The sequence below is a fragment of the Gopherus evgoodei genome, unplaced genomic scaffold, assembly GCF_007399415.2.
Source record: "Gopherus evgoodei ecotype Sinaloan lineage unplaced genomic scaffold, rGopEvg1_v1.p scaffold_82_arrow_ctg1, whole genome shotgun sequence".
Taxonomy (NCBI): Eukaryota; Metazoa; Chordata; order Testudines; family Testudinidae; genus Gopherus; species Gopherus evgoodei.
In genome coordinates this window covers 260,329-274,978 of record NW_022060103.1, presented here as the reverse complement: position 1 = coordinate 274,978, position 14,650 = coordinate 260,329, and the positions used below count along the sequence as shown (strand labels likewise).

General features: G+C 64.9%; 1 protein-coding gene across 3 annotated transcripts in view; it reads right to left on the bottom strand.

Moving 5' to 3' along the window:
- The window catches only part of IRAK1 (interleukin 1 receptor associated kinase 1), a 30,690-nt gene that overhangs the window by 8,111 nt on the left and 7,929 nt on the right, over positions 1–14,650 (bottom strand). Inside the window, exons 1-6 of one of the 3 annotated variants that reach the window (XM_030548092.1) lie at positions 4,598–5,055; positions 3,562–3,729; positions 1,750–1,890; positions 1,516–1,622; positions 1,114–1,284; positions 823–887 (exon numbers count right to left, since the gene is read on the bottom strand). In XM_030548092.1, coding sequence (XP_030403952.1) covers positions 823–887; positions 1,114–1,284; positions 1,516–1,622; positions 1,750–1,890; positions 3,562–3,729; positions 4,598–4,706 — 761 coding nt within the window. In that variant the 5' untranslated portion in view covers positions 4,707–5,055. Of the gene's footprint in view, positions 1–822; positions 888–1,113; positions 1,285–1,515; positions 1,623–1,749; positions 1,891–3,561; positions 3,730–4,597; positions 5,056–14,650 lie in introns of those variants that run through there. The other 2 variants (XM_030548090.1, XM_030548091.1) reach the window with 2 other exon arrangements.

The following is a 14,650-nucleotide window of genomic DNA, read 5'->3' as shown; positions in this document are numbered from 1 at the left end:
CCACAGCCCCTGCTAGCCCGGCCCTGGGCCCCCCAGCTCAGCCGGTGCCCCTCACTCCTGACCCGCAGCCCCTGCTAGCCTGGCCCTGGGCCCCCCAGCTCAGCCAGTGCCCCTCACTCCTGACCCGCAGCCCCTGCTAGCCCGGCCCTGGGCCCCCCAGCTCAGCCAGTGCCCCTCACTCCTGACCCACAGCCCCTGCTAGCCCGGCCCTGGGCCCCCCAGCTCAGACAGTGCCCCTCACTCCCGACCCACAGCCCCTGCTAGCCCAGCCCTGGGCCCCCCAGCTCAGCCAGTGCCCCTCACTCCCGACCCACAGCCCCTGCTAGCCCGGCCCTGGGCCCCCCAGCTCAGCCAGTGCCCCTCACTCCTGACCCACAGCCCCTGCTAGCCTGGCCCTGGGCTCCCCAGCTCAGCCGGTGCCCCTCACTCCTGACCCACAGCCCCTGCTAGCCCGGCCCTGGGCCCCCCAGCTCAGCCGGTGCCCCTCACTCCTGACCCGCAGCCCCTGCTAGCCTGGCCCTGGGCCCCCCAGCTCAGCCAGTGCCCCTCACTCCTGACCCACAGCCCCTGCTAGCCCGGCCCTGGGCCCCCCAGCTCAGCCGGTGCCCCTCACTCCTGACCCACAGCCCCTGCTAGCCCGGCCCTGGGCCCCCCAGCTCAGCCAGTGCCCCTCACTCCCGACCCACAGCCCCTGCTAGCCCAGCCCTGGGCCCCCCAGCTCAGCCAGTGCCCCTCACTCTTGACCCGCAGCCCCTGCTAGCCCAGCCCTGGGCCCCCCAGCTCAGCCGGTGCCCCTCACTCCCGACCTGCAGCCCCCCTCACCGTGACAGTTTTTCCACCTCGGTGAGGAAGCTGCTCCGGATGCTGCTCCAATCTAGCTCTGCGTCCTGGGGAGAGCGGGGGTGTGTGTGTGTTAATGAGAGTCAGGTCGCCAGCCCCCAACCCCAGGGGACACAGGGAAGGGGAGGGGGCAGCGCGAGTGGGGGGTCAGAGGACTGTGGGTACCTCCCTGGCAGGCTGGGGCTAGTGACGACGATTGTGGGCAGATGAGGGTGAGTGCAAAGGATGCTGGGTAGGGCCCCCCCGTACCTCCTTGAGCCGCTTGACCCGTACCTCCTTGAGCCGCTTGACAGCGTAGTCTGTGTTGCGCAGCCGGGCCCGGTACACGCAGCCGAACCCGCCTTCCCCGACCTTGTGCCGCTCCGCGAAGCCGCCTGTGGCCTGCACCAGCTCCGCCAGGGGCCAGGCGAAGGGCTGGGGGGCAGGGCCCAGCGCCTTCACCCCCTGCAGGGGGAGAGAGACACACACAGGGGTAGCTCAGACCCCCCCAGAGCAACAGGGACCCCAGCCCCGGGCGCTAAGGATTCTAGGTGGGATCCAATCGGCCCCCTTCCCCCCCTTACCATGGGTAGTACACCCCCCCACCCAGTGCTGTCCCCCATTATCCATCCCTGCCCCCCTACTCAGGACTCCTCCCCCCCCGTCCAAGCACCCCCCACCTTCCTGTGTCGGTACCTGGTCAGCAGGGGGTGCCGCGGGTGGGGGGGCAGGCCCCTGGCGGCTGGTGCTGAGCAGGCTGCTGGGCGGGGGCCCGGGCAGAGGCAGCGAGGGGCAGGAGGGCTCTGTGGGGGAGGGGGGCAGGAGGAGGCAGAAACAGGGAGTCTGTTAGCTCACCCGCCCCAGACTCAACTCCCCACCCCCAGGGGGATGGGCAGGCAGCTCCCCCACTGGGGGAGGGGGCGGAGTTACCTGGCAGGGGCTGGGGGGGTGGCTTGGGGGGGTCACAGGCAATGGTCGAAGCTCTGCTGTCACCAGTGGGGGGGTGGGGGGCTGGAGGCGCCGAGGGAAGAAACGGGGGTCTCAGGACGGGGGGCTCGGAGGGAGGCTGCCCTGGGAAACAAAACGGGGGGATTAAAGATGGGAGCGATGCATGAAGGAACCTGCCCCCACTAATCTGCCATCCCTAAGCTTCTCCCCCAAATACTCCCACCCACCATAGGGACCTTGGGATCCCACCACTCCAAGGCCAGGGCCAGGCTGGCAGGGGCTGCAGGTCAGGAGTGAGGGGCACCGGAAGGGCTGGGCTAGCAGGGGCTGCGGGTCAGGAGTGAGAGGCACCAGCACGGCCAGGCTGGGATGGCAGGGGCTGCGGGTCGGGAGTGAGGGGCACCGGCAGGGCTGGGCTGGCAGGGGCTGCAGGTCAGGAGTGAGGGGCACCGGCAGGGCTGGGCTGGCAGGGGCTGCAGGTCAGGAGTGAGGGGCACCGGAAGGGCGGTGCCAGGCCAGCAGGGGCTGCGGGTCGGGAGTGAGGGGCGCCGGCAGGGCGGTGCCGGGGCTGTGGGTCGGAAGTGAGGGGCGCCGGCAGGTCCATGCCAGGCGGCGGGGGCTGCGGTTCGGAAGTGAGGGGTGCCGGCAGGGCCGTGCCAGGCGGCGGGGACTACGGGTCGAAAGTGAGGGGCGCTGACGGGGCCGGGCCGGGCCGGCGGGGGCTGCGGGTCGGAAGTGAGGGGCACCAGCAGGGCTGTGCCAGGCGGTGGGGGCTGCAGGTTGGGAGTGAGGGGCGCCGGCAGGGCTGGGCTGGGCTGGGCCGGGACAGCGGGGGCTGCGGGTCGGGAGTGAGGGGCGCCGGCAGGGCCGGGCTGGGCCGGCAGGGGCTGCGGGTCGGGAGTGGGGGGCGCCGGCAAGGCCGTGCCAGGCTGGCGGGGGCTGCGGGTCGAGAGTGAGGGGCAGGGCCGGGGGCTGCAGGTCGGGAGTGAGGGGCAGGGCCGGGGGCTGCGGGTCGGGAGTGAGGGGCACCGTCAGAGCCGGGGGCTGCGGGTCGGGAGTGAGGGGCACCAGTGATGCTTGGGGGGGCTGCGGGTCGGGAGTGAGGGGCACCAGCCGAGCCGGGGGCTGCGGGTCGGGAGTGAGGGGCGCCGGCAGGGCCGGGCTGGGCCGGCAGGGGCTGCGGGTCGGGAGTGGGGGGCGCCGGCAGGGCCGTGCCAGGCTGGCGGGGGCTGCGGGTTGGAAGTGAGGGGCGCCGGCAGGGCCGGGCTGGGCCGGCAGGGGCTGCGGGTCGGGAGTGGGGGGCGCCAGCAGGGCCGGGCCTGGCGGCGGGGGCTGCGGGTTGGAAGTGAGGGGCGCCGGCAGGGCCGGGCTGGGCCGGCAGGGGCTGCGGGTCGGGAGTGGGGGGCGCCGGCAGGGCCGGGCTGGGCCGGCAGGGGCTGCGGGTCGGGAGTGGGGGGCGCCGGCTGGGCCGGCAGGGGCTGCGGGTCGGGAGTGGGGGGCGCCGGCAGGGCCGGGCCTGGCGGCGGGGGCTGCGGGTTGGAAGTGAGGGGCGCCGGCAGGGCCGGGCTGGGCCGGCAGGGGCTGCGGGTCGGGAGTGAGGGGCGCCGGCAGGGCCGGGCTGGGCCGGCAGGGGCTGCGGGTCGGGAGTGGGGGGCGCCGGCAGGGCCGGGCTGGGCCGGCAGGGGCTGCGGGTCGGGAGTGGGGGGCGCCGGCAGGGCCGGGCCTGGCGGCGGGGGCTGCGGGTCGGGAGTGGGGGGCGCCGGCAGGGCTGTGGGGTGGCCGTGGGGTGCTCACAGCTGGCCAGGAGGTCACGGGCCCGGTACAGCTCCAGCTCATCCAGCAGCGCCAGCAGGTCCCCGACCCGAGCATTTCGGTTCATCCAGGACCAGAGCAGACGCTGGGTCCGTCCGTCCGTCCGCTCGCAGAGACGCAACTCGACCTGGTCCCGCGCGATCCGCGAGGCTGGGGGAAGGGGGAGATGTCAGCCCTGTGCGGGGGCTCCCCTGTCTGCCCCACGATGCTGCCTCCCACCCTTACTGAGCCATCCCTTCCCGTCTGGTGCCCCCCATCACACCCCACAGCTCCGCCCCCTTCCCCGCTGTCACTCCCACCCCACGTTTCTGTCTGTCCCGTCCCCCATCCAACCCCCATAGCGGCCCCCAGTCCCTCTGTCGGTGCCCCTCAGGGTCCCCCATCCACCCCATCCCACCCTCAAGAGAGCCGAACAATCCCTTCCCCAGCATCCACCAGGGTACCCGGACCCTCCCCCCGCACACACCAGGGTACCCGGACCCTCCCCCCGCACACACCAGGGTACCCACGCCCCTCCCCCCGGGTACCCCAGCCCCTTTCCCCAGCACCCACCAGGGTACCCACGCCCCTCCCCCCGGGTACCCCAGCCCCTTTCCCCAGCACCCACCAGGGTACCCACGCCCCTCCCCCTCAGGGCTCCCGGCCCCTCCCCCCGCACCCACCCGGGTACAACGGCCCCTCCCCCTCAGGGCTCCCGGCCCCTCCCCCCAGCACCTCCCCCCAGCCCCCACCCGGGTACCCCGGCCCCTCCCCCTCAGGGCTCCCGGCCCCTCCCCCAGCCCCCACCCGGGTACCCCGGCCCCTCCCCCTCAGGGCTCCCGGCCCCTCCTCCCAGGGTACCCGGCCCCTCCCCACCCGGGTAACCTGGCCCCTCCCCCGGGTACCCCGGCCCCTCCCCCCAGCACCTCCCCCCAGCCCCCACCCGGGTACCCCGGCCCCTCCTCCCAGGGTACCCGGCCCCTCCCCACCCGGGTAACCTGGCCCCTCCCCCGGGTACCCCGGCCCCTCCCCCACGTACCGAAGCGCTCCCAGTCCGCCCGGCCCAGCGCGTCCATTAGGCGGCAGAGGCCACAGACCAGCCAGGCCGGGAGCTCGTAGAGGAACCGCCCCGAGCCGGTACCGGCCATGCCCCACTCGCCGGGTACTTCCCCTTTAAGACCAAACTTTTAAATTCCGGATGCGCATGCGCGGCACGCACCGCGGCCGCCTCTCGACGCCATTTTGGGAGGGGTGGATTCTGCCCAGAGAGCGAATTGCCGCCATATTGGGTGTGGCGGAGCCCCCAGCCAGGCCCATTGCGTTCACGGGATCGCCGCCATATTGGGTGTGGCTGCTTCTTGGCTCCGCACAACCAGCTGGCGTGTAGCGCCGCCATCTTGAGTGTGGGAAGGAGGCAGGCTGCAGCAAGGCATTATGGGAGAGGGAGGGACTAGGGGAGGGGCTCTGGCAGGTGGAGGGGGGCTGTTGGGGAGCAGATAGCGAGGGGAGGGACCACAGTAGTGGGAGGGGCTACAGGAGGGCGGGGCTATGGGCAGATGAAATCAGGGGAGGGGCGGGGTGTGGGGCGGCGTCAGTGGGGAGGGAATTAGGGGAGGGGCGGGGTGTGGGGAGGGAATTAGGGGAGGGGAGGGGAGGGGAGGGGTGTGGGGCGGTGTCTGTGGGGAGGGAATTAGGGGAGGGGCGGGGTGTGGGGAGGTGTCTGTGGGGAGGGAATTAGGGGAGGGGAGGGGTGTGGGGAGGTGTCTGTGGGGAGGGAATTAGGGGAGGGGCGGGGTGTGGGGAGGTGTTTGTGGGGAGGGACTTAGGGGAGGGGCGGGGTGTGGGGAGGTGTCTGTGGGGAGGGAATTAGGGGAGGGGCGGGGTGTGGGGAGGTGTCTGTGGGGAGGGAATTAGGGGAGGGGTGGGGTGTAGGGAGGTGTCTGTGGGGAGGGAATTAGGGGAGGGGCGGTGTGGAGAGGTGTCTGTGGGGAGGGGCAGGGTGTGGGGCGGTGCAAGGGGACGCTGGTTATGGGGAGCAATGGGGCAGGGCTCCGGGGGGGGATTCGGGGAGGGGCGGGGTGTGGGGCGGTGCAAGGGGACGCTGGTTATGGGGAGCAATGGGGCCGGGCTCTGGGGGGGGATTCGGGGAGGGGTGGGGTGTAGGGTCGTGCAGGGGGACGCTGGTTAGGGGGAGCAATGGGGCAGGGGTCCGGGGAGTTGATTCGGGGAGGGGCGGGGTGTGGGGCGGTACAGGGGGACGCTGGTTATGGGGAGCAATGGGGCAGGGCTCCGGGGGGGGATTCGGGGAGGGGCGGGGTGTGGGGCGGTGCAAGGGGACGCTGGTTTTGGGGAGCAATGGGGCAGGGCTCCAGGGGGGATTCGGGGAGGGGCGGGGTGTGGGGCGGTGCAAGGGGACGCTGGTTATGGGGAGCAATGGGGCAGGGCTCCGGGGGGGGATTCAGGGAGGGGCGGGGTGTGGGGCGGTGCAGGGGGACGCTGGTTTTGGGGAACAATGGGGCAGGGCTCTGGGGGGGGATTCTTGGAGGGGCGGGGTGTGGGGCGGTGCAGGGGGATGCTGGTTTTGGGGAGCAATGGGGCAGGGCTCTGGGGGGGGATTCGGGGAGGGGCGGGGTGTGGGGCAGTGCAGGGGGACGCTGGTTTTGGGGAGCAATGGGGCAGGGCTCTGGGGGGGATTCGGGGAGTGGTGGGGCGTGGGGCGGTGCAGGGGGACGCTGGTTTTGGGGAGCAATGGGGCAGGGCTCCGGGGGGGGATTCTTGGAGGGGCGGGGAACTGCTTCCCTCCTGCCGCTCCCTTCCTTTGTCCCCTTCCCGGGCAAAGGTGTTGACCTTTCCCCTCCCTTACCTAGCTCAGGTTACAGGCCCTGGCATTGTCCATCCCCTAAAGTCCTCCCCTGCTCTCCCACTCCCCACACAGACAGTCCCTACTCCATCACATCTCTCCCCCCTTCGAGACTGAACTGAGCGGGGTCACTCTGCCCAGTGACCTGGGGAAGTTCAGGGCCCCCTCTCCGGGACAACGCATCCGCTGTCAGGTTGGCACTTCCCTTCCCATGGACCACGTCCATGTCATAGTCCTGCAGGAGCAGGCTCCACCTCAGGAGCTTGGCGTTGGCTCCTTTCATCTGGTGCAGCCAGGTCAGGGGAGAGTGGTCGGTGTACACGGTGAAGTGTCGCCCAAAGAGATATGGCTCCAGTTTCTTAAGGGCCCACACCATGGCCAGGCATTCCTTCTCGATGGCCGCGTAGCTTTGTTCCCGGGGTAGCAGCTTCTTACTCAGGTACACGATGGGGTGTCTCTCCCCCTTTTCATCCTCCTGCATTAACACCGCCCCCAGTCCCGTGTCTGAGACATCAGTGAACACCATGAAGGGTTTGTCAAAATCTGGGTTTGCCAGAACTGGGCCACTAACCAGAGCCTCCTTCAGCTCCCGGAAAGCCTCCTGGCACTGCTCAGTCCAGATCACCTTGTCTGGCTTCCCCTTTTTGCACAGTTCAGTGATGGGGCCGGCTATGGCACTAAAGTGGGGCACGAACCTTCGATAGTACCCCGCCATCCCAATAAAGGCCTGGACCTGCTTTTTGGTTTGGGGAGCAGGCCAGTCTCCGATCACCTCCACCTTGGCTGGTTCCGGCTTCAGGCAGCCGCTCCCCACACGATGGCCCAGGTAAGATACTTCAGCCATCCCCACCTTGCACTTCTCCGCCTTTACTGTTAACCCAGCCTTTTGGAGTCGATCCAGCACTTGTTTAACCTGGGACATGTGGTCCTCCCAGGTCCGGCTAAAGACGCAGATGTCGTCAATATATGCCACGGCAAAACTCTCCATCCCCCTCAGTAGCTGATCCACCAGGCGCTGGAAGGTGGCCGGTGCTCCCTTGAGGCCGAAGGGCAGGGTCAGAAACTCGTAGAGCCCCAGAGGGGTGATAAAGGCCGATTTCAGCCTGGCCTCTGCGTCCAGCGGCACTTTCCAGTAGCCCTTTGTAAGATCCATAGTGGTGAGGTACCGAGCACCTCCCAGCTTGTCTAGGAGCTCGTCAGGCCTGGGCATAGGGTAGGCATCAGATACGGTGATGGCATTGAGCTTTCGATAGTCCACACAGAACCGGATTGACCCATCCCTTTTTGGGGACCAGCACCACTGGCGAGGCCCAAGGGCTGGATCACCCCCAAAGCCAGCATGTCCCTGACCTCTCTTTCTAGGTCCTTGGCAGTTTTCCCGGTGACCCGAAAAGGGGAGCATCTTATAGGGGGATGTGACCCGGTCTGCACCCGGTGGACAGTCAAATGAGTGCGTCCAGGCTGGTTGGAAAACAGCTGTCGGTACAGATGCAGCACCCCCCTGATCTCAGCGTGCTGGACCGGGGTCAGCTGATCAGAGAGGGGAATCGCCTCCAGGGGGGAACCAGCTTTTGTCCCAGGGTACAGATCCACTAAGGGGTCATCTCCCTGCCCCTCCCAATGTCCACACACGGCCAACACCACATTCCCCCTGTCATAGTATGGCTTCATCATATTCACATGGTACACCCGGCAGTGGTGTGGTCACTTTGACAGCTCCACTGCATAGTTTACCTCATTTAGTTGCTTGACAATCTTGAAGGGCCCTTCCCAGGCAGCCTGGAGTTTGTTTCTCCTCACGGGGATAAGAACCATCACCTGATCTCCGGTGGCGAAGGCACGGGCCAGTGCCGTGCAGTCATACCAGATCTTCTGCTTCCTCTGGGCTCGGGCCAGATTCTCCCTGGCCAGGCCCATGAGCTCGGCCAGTCTTTCCCGGAAGGTCAGGACATACTCCACCACTGACTCTCCCTCGGGAGCGGCCTTCCCCTCCCATTCGTCCCTCATCAGGTCTAGGGGCCCCCTCACCCGCCTTCCATACAACAGTTCGAAAGGTGAAAACCCGGTAGATTCCTGGGGTACCTCCCTGTATGTGAACAGCAGGTGAGGTAAGTACTTGTCCCAATCTTGCGGATGCTGGTTCATAAATGTTTTTAGCATCATCTTCAGCGTCCCGTTGAACCTTTCTACCGGCCCGTTGGACTGGGGGTGATACGCTGAGGCCCAGTTGTGCTGGACCCCACATTTCTGCCATAAGGACCGGAGCAGGGCCGACATGAAGTTGGACCCCTGGTCTGTTAAGACCTCCTTGGGGAACCCCACCCGGCTGAAAATTGTCAGCAGCGCATCTGCCACTGTGTCGGCTTCGATAGAGGACAAGGCCACCGCCTCAGGGTAGCGAGTGGCAAAATCCACCACCACCAGGATGTATTTCTTCCCTGACCGGGTCGTCTTGCTGAGGGGTCCCACTATGTCCATGGCCACCTTCTGGAAAGGTTCTTCTATGATGGGTAAAGGCCTCAAAGCCGCTTTCCCCTTGTCCCGGGCCTTCCCCACCCTCTGGCAGGGGTCACAGGACTGGCAGTACTGTCGGACATGGGTAAAGACCCCAGGCCAGTAAAAGTTCTGTAGCAGCCTCTGCCTGGTGCGCCGGATTCCCTGGTGCCCTGCAAGAGGGATGTCATGGGCCAGGTACAGCAGCTTGTGGCGAAACTTCTGGGGAACCACCAGCTGCCTCCTGATCTCCCATGACTCTACTTCCCCTGGGGGAGCCCATTCTCGGTACAGGAACCCCTTCTCCCACAGGAACCTCTCCTTGCAACCTCTCCTCATGGTCTGTACCGCACTAAGGTCAGCCCGGTCCCTGTGCTTCCGCAAGGAGGGATCTTTCTGCAACTCGGCCTGGAACTCAGCAGCTGGGACAGGGATGGGGACCGGCTCTCTCTTGCTGGCTGGGTCTGAGGCCGTAGCCTCTCTGCACTGTGCCCCTGGGCGTTCCCCGCTCCCTGGGTTAGGGTCCTGCACCTCGGGTCGAGTACCTTCCCCGTTGTCGGGGTGCAGTGCCCTTTGCCGACTCTGACTACGAGTCACGACCAGGGCACTCTGGGTGTTACTAGGCCAGTCCTCAAGGTCCCCTCCCATTAACACGTCAGTGGGCAAATATTGGTGTACCCCCACATCCTTGGGGCCCTCCTTGGCCCCCCATTTCAGATGTACCCTTGCCACAGGTACCTTGAATGGGGTCCCGCCCACGCCCATCAGGGTCAGGTAGGTGTCGGGCACCATCCGATCTGAGGCCACCACCTCGGGCCGGGCCAGCGTCACCTCTGCGCCCGTGTCCCAGTACCCAGTGACCTTCCTCCCATCTACCTCCAGGGAAACAATGCACTCTTTCCGGAGGGCAGCCCCGCACCCACCCTGTAAACCAAAAACCCGGAACCTGGAGCATCCACAGGTGGTATGTTGCCAAACCCCCTTTCCTGGGAATGTAGCCCCTCCTCCGATTGGGTTTTTACCCAGTCCACCCTCTGCGGGTTGGGTCTGCTTGGTCTGTCCCTGAGCTTGGGGCACTGGGCCCGTATGTGACCTCGTTGGCCACAGCGATAGCAGCCCATGTCTCGTGGGTCCCCTTGAGTGGGTCGGAGGGACCTGCCGCTGGATGTTCCCCTTTTGGGGGGGTTCTCCATAGGCCCCTGCTGGGAGTTCCCATGATGACCCTCTCTCTGCGTTGAGGCAGGCCTGCTCCTTCGAGACTCCTCCCTGCCATCCCCTGCCTGACTGTCCACAAATTGGTCGGCCAGCTGGCCTGCGTGCTGTGGGTTCTCTGGCTTCTGGTCCATCAACCACAGCCTCAGGTCGGACGGGCACTGCTCGTACAGGTGCTCCAGTATGAATAGGTCAAGCAGGTCCTCTTTAGTTTGGGCCCCAGCTGTCCACTTGCGGGATACCCCTGCGCCCGGTTGACCAGTTGTAGGTATGTGACCTCACGGGTTTTACGCTGGCTCCGGAACTTTTTCCGGTACATCTCAGGAGTCAGCCCAAACTCGCAGAGCAGGGCCTGTTTGAACAGTTCGTAGTCCCCTGCCTCCGCCCCTTTCAGTCGGCTGTACACCTCCACGGCTGTGGAGTCCAGTAAGGGGGTGAGAACTGCGATCCTGTCTGCAGGGTCAACCCTGTGCAGCTCGCAGGCATTCTCAAAGGCCGTCAGGAAGGTATCTATGTCCTCCCCCTCCTTACGCCGGGGCAGCAAGTGCTTATCAAAGCTCTTTGTAGGCTTGGGTCCCCCCTCACTCACCACAGCCGGGGCCTCACTGCTCCTCAGCCGGGCCACGTCCAGCTCATGTTTACGCTGTTTCTCCTTCTCCTCCCGCTCATGTTTACGCTGGTCTCTCATGTTCACGCTGTTTCGCCTTCTCCTCCAGCTCTCGCCTCTTTAACTCGAGCTCTTCCCGTCTCAGCTCCCTTTCATATTCCAGCCGCCTCCGCTCCACGGATGCCGAGCGTTGCCGGGAGGATCCCCTGCTGGGGGGTGAGCTTCGCCGGGAGGCTCCCCTGCTGGCCGGGGGTGTCACGGTGCCCTCGGTATACACTGGGCTCCTCCCCGCCCTTCCCCTAGGCCTAGGAAGGGGGGGTCTCGGGAAGCCCTCGTCTGCCGGCTGACCACTCCCAGCGGGGACAGACACTGGTGCCTGCGCTGCATCTGCTCGGCTGCTCCCCTCAGAGACAGGGCTCCGTTCATTCATGCGATCTCCCTCCTCCAGCTGGACAATCAGCTGGTCCTTGGTGAGCCTCCCTGGGTGCAGCCCCCTCTGCTTGCATAGCTCCAGCAGGTCACACTTGCGCCGCTTGGCATACATCTTCCTGCTGGCCACTCACAGGCTGGGGTGCTCGCCGCTCCCCACGGTTTCCAGGGGGACCCCTAGTGCACCAGCCCTTCTTGAGGTCACCACCTCTCTGCCAGGGTCGAGCTGCAGACTCCTCCACCCCTGGGACCGCTCGCTGCAATCCCCCGGGGGACCCTGTTACTGCAAAGTCCTTCTCGCTGGGCACACACTCCCAGGGGTTAATCACCCCTTCGTTTTACTGCTCCCCAGTCACTTACTGCAGGAAGCACCGTCCACGGGGTGCAGTATATCCCACCGCTGCCACCAGTTGTCACGGAGGGTGGGGGAGTCCGGCCCTGCACCCCTCTTCCTGGGACCCACAGTGACTCTCAGCCAGCCAGCTAAAACAGAAGGTTTATTGGACAACAGGACACAGGTTACAGCAGAGCTTGCAGGCACAGTCAGGACCCCTCCACCTGAGTCCTTCTGGGCTTTCAGGGATGCTTGGATCCTAGCTAGGATACCCTGAATTCCGCCCACACAGCCCCAAGCCCAAACTCAAACTGCTTCCCTCCTGCCACTCCCTTCCTTTGTCCCCTTCCCGGGCAAAGGTGTTGACCTTTCCCCTCCCTTACCTAGCTCAGGTTACAGGCCCTGGCATCGTCCATCCCCTAAAGTTCTCCCCTGATCTCCCACTCCCCACACAGACAGTCCCTACTGCATCACAGGGCGGTGCAGGGGGACGCTGGTTTTGGGGAGCAATGGGGCAGGGCTCTGGGGGGGGATTCTTGGAGGGGCGGGGTGTGGGGCGGTGCAGGGGGACGCTGGTTAGGGGGAGCAATGGGGCAGGGATCCGGGGAGGTGATTCGGGGAGGGGCGGGGTGTGGGGTGGTGCAAAAGGACGCTGGTTATGGGGAGCAATGGGGCAGGGCTCCGGGGGGGGGATTCGGGGAGGGGCGGGGTGTGGGGCGGTGCAAGGGGATGCTGGTTATGGGGAGCAATGGGGCAGGGCTCTGGGGGGGATTCAGGGAGGGGCGGGGTGTGGGGCGGTGCAAGGGGATGCTGGTTTTGGGGAGCAATGGGGCAGGGCTCCGGGGGGCGATTCGGGGAGGGGCGTGGTGTGGGGCCGTGCAAGGGGATGCTGGTTATGGGGAGCAATGGGGCAGGGCTCCGGGGGGGGATTCAGGGAGGGGCGGGGTGTGGGGCGGTGCAAGGGGACGCTGGTTTTGGGGAGCAATGGGGCAGGGCTCTGGGGAGGGGTTTGCAGATGTGCAGGAGGATATATGGGAAGTGGGCGTGGCCCTTTCCCCTGTATTCGTTCACCCCACAAACTGTGATGTCAGCGGGCCATTATGACGTCATAATGACACATGGCCTGAAGGATGCTCTGGCTGCATGAACCCCCCGGGATCCCAAGTCTTTTGCTGCTGCCCTGGATGCCTGGGCCCCGTTCCTGTTCCAGTCTCTCCCGGCTCTGGGAGGGGAGTGGGGGCTGGGAGCCAGGACTCCTGGGTTCTCCCCCCAGCTCTGGGAGGGGAGTGGAGACTGGTGGTTAGAGCAGGGGGAGCTTGGAGCCAGGACTCCTGGGTTCTCTCCCGGCTCTGGGAGGGGAGTGGGGGCTGGTGGTTAGAGCAGGGAGAGCTGGGAGCCAGGACGCCTGGGTTCTCTCCCTGGCTCGGGGAGGGGAGTGGGGGCTGGTGGTTAGAGCAGGGGGGGCTGGGAGCCAGGACGCCTGGGTTCTCCCCCCAGCTCTGGGAGGGGAGCAGGGGCTGGGAGCCAGGACGCCTGGGTTCTCCCCCCGGCTCTGGGAGGGGAGCAGGGGCTGGGAGCCCGGACTCCTGGGTTCTCCCCCCGGCTCTGGGAGGGGAGTGGGGGCTGGTGGTTAGAGCAGGGGCTGGGAGCCAGGACTCCTGGGTTCTCCCCCCGGCTCTGGGAGGGGAGTGGCAGGGTGGGGGGCTGGGAGCCTGGACTCCTGGGTTCTCCCCCCGGCTCTGGGAGGGGAGTGGCAGGGTGGGGGGCTGGGAGCCCGGACTCCTGGGTTCTAGGGGAGTCCTACAGCCCTTCACTGTTCCTGCACCGGTAGTCCTGGGACTGGGACCGGCTGGAAGCCTAGGTTGGCTGGTTCATTCTGCCCCCACTGCAATCAGGAGTGACTCTGAACTGAGCAGGGAGCTGAGCTCAGACTCCAGCCTGCCCCTCTGCAGTGAGTGGTGACTCTGGCATGACCATGGAGGAGCTGAGCCCAAAGCACTCCGGGTGTCTACACTGCAGCTGGGGGCGCCAGGGGAGTGCGAGCTCCGCTCAGCCGTGTGGCTGCTGTGGCGCAGGCTCTCAAGCCCGGCTGGCCGCCCAGGGCTGAGCCCCGCCAGCAGCGCGAATCTCGTCCACAACCCCCACGCTGCTAGCTGGGCCTGTGTGTGGACATGGGCTGAGCAGTTCCCCCGCGGCCCGTTCAGCTGAGACTCCAGCTTGCCCTCCATCCTCAGAAGAGGTCACTAGGGGCCGATTCCCTCGTTTAGGAAAGCCCAATCAGCCCGTCTGCTCCGTCCCCAAGCGACCTGCACCCCCGCACGGGGGTGGGGGGATGCGGGACAGATTTGCCTGCATAATGAATGAGCTCAAACAAACCTTGGGTTAAATTGACACAGATTTATAGATCAATTCTAGCACAGAGTACAGTACTTACCAACAAGGAGATGCAAACTATAGCACTGAGATAACGTATGCTGAGTACTTGAGCTGACTTTGGACCTGATTTTACATCCATAACGAGAGAGATTTTGAAAATCAAAACGATCTCCGCTTTGGGTTTACATGGAGAGAGTTTGAGTCTGAAAACCAAAAGTCCGTGCAGAGCGTTGTGGCGGCTGCTTTCCAATTGCCAAGGCTTAAACAACACAAAGACTCAAAAAGAATAGACATTTGTAGGGTTTTTTGTTTTTCTTGTAAATTTATAAGGCAAACTTTTTTATATAATAAATAAGGTACAATGATTAATCTGTGTGGACTTCTTTGAAACATAGACATGTACATTCAGATGGATTTTGTCGTTTTCACTTTCTTTTGTAACTGAAATGGTACAAATTTTTCCTTTAATAAATTGCCTTTTTTTTTTTTTCAAATCTCTTGTTTTAAATAGCATCAGTGCTTTCAGACGTTTTGGCTGTACACAAAAATTAGAAAAGAACAAAGTGTCCAAGATTGATTTCAGGAGAACAATCTACTTTGGGGTCTTTTTGTAAAGCAATTGTCCCAAGTATGCAACCACCGGATGCAGAGAACTGCACACATACGTATGTAATATATATAATTCAGATGGGTTTGGAACAAAATAGATTTTTAAAAGAAAGAAATGATAGGTGACTTCCAAACCAATCCTCAAGTAAAACATCTCTTCAGATTGGCCAAG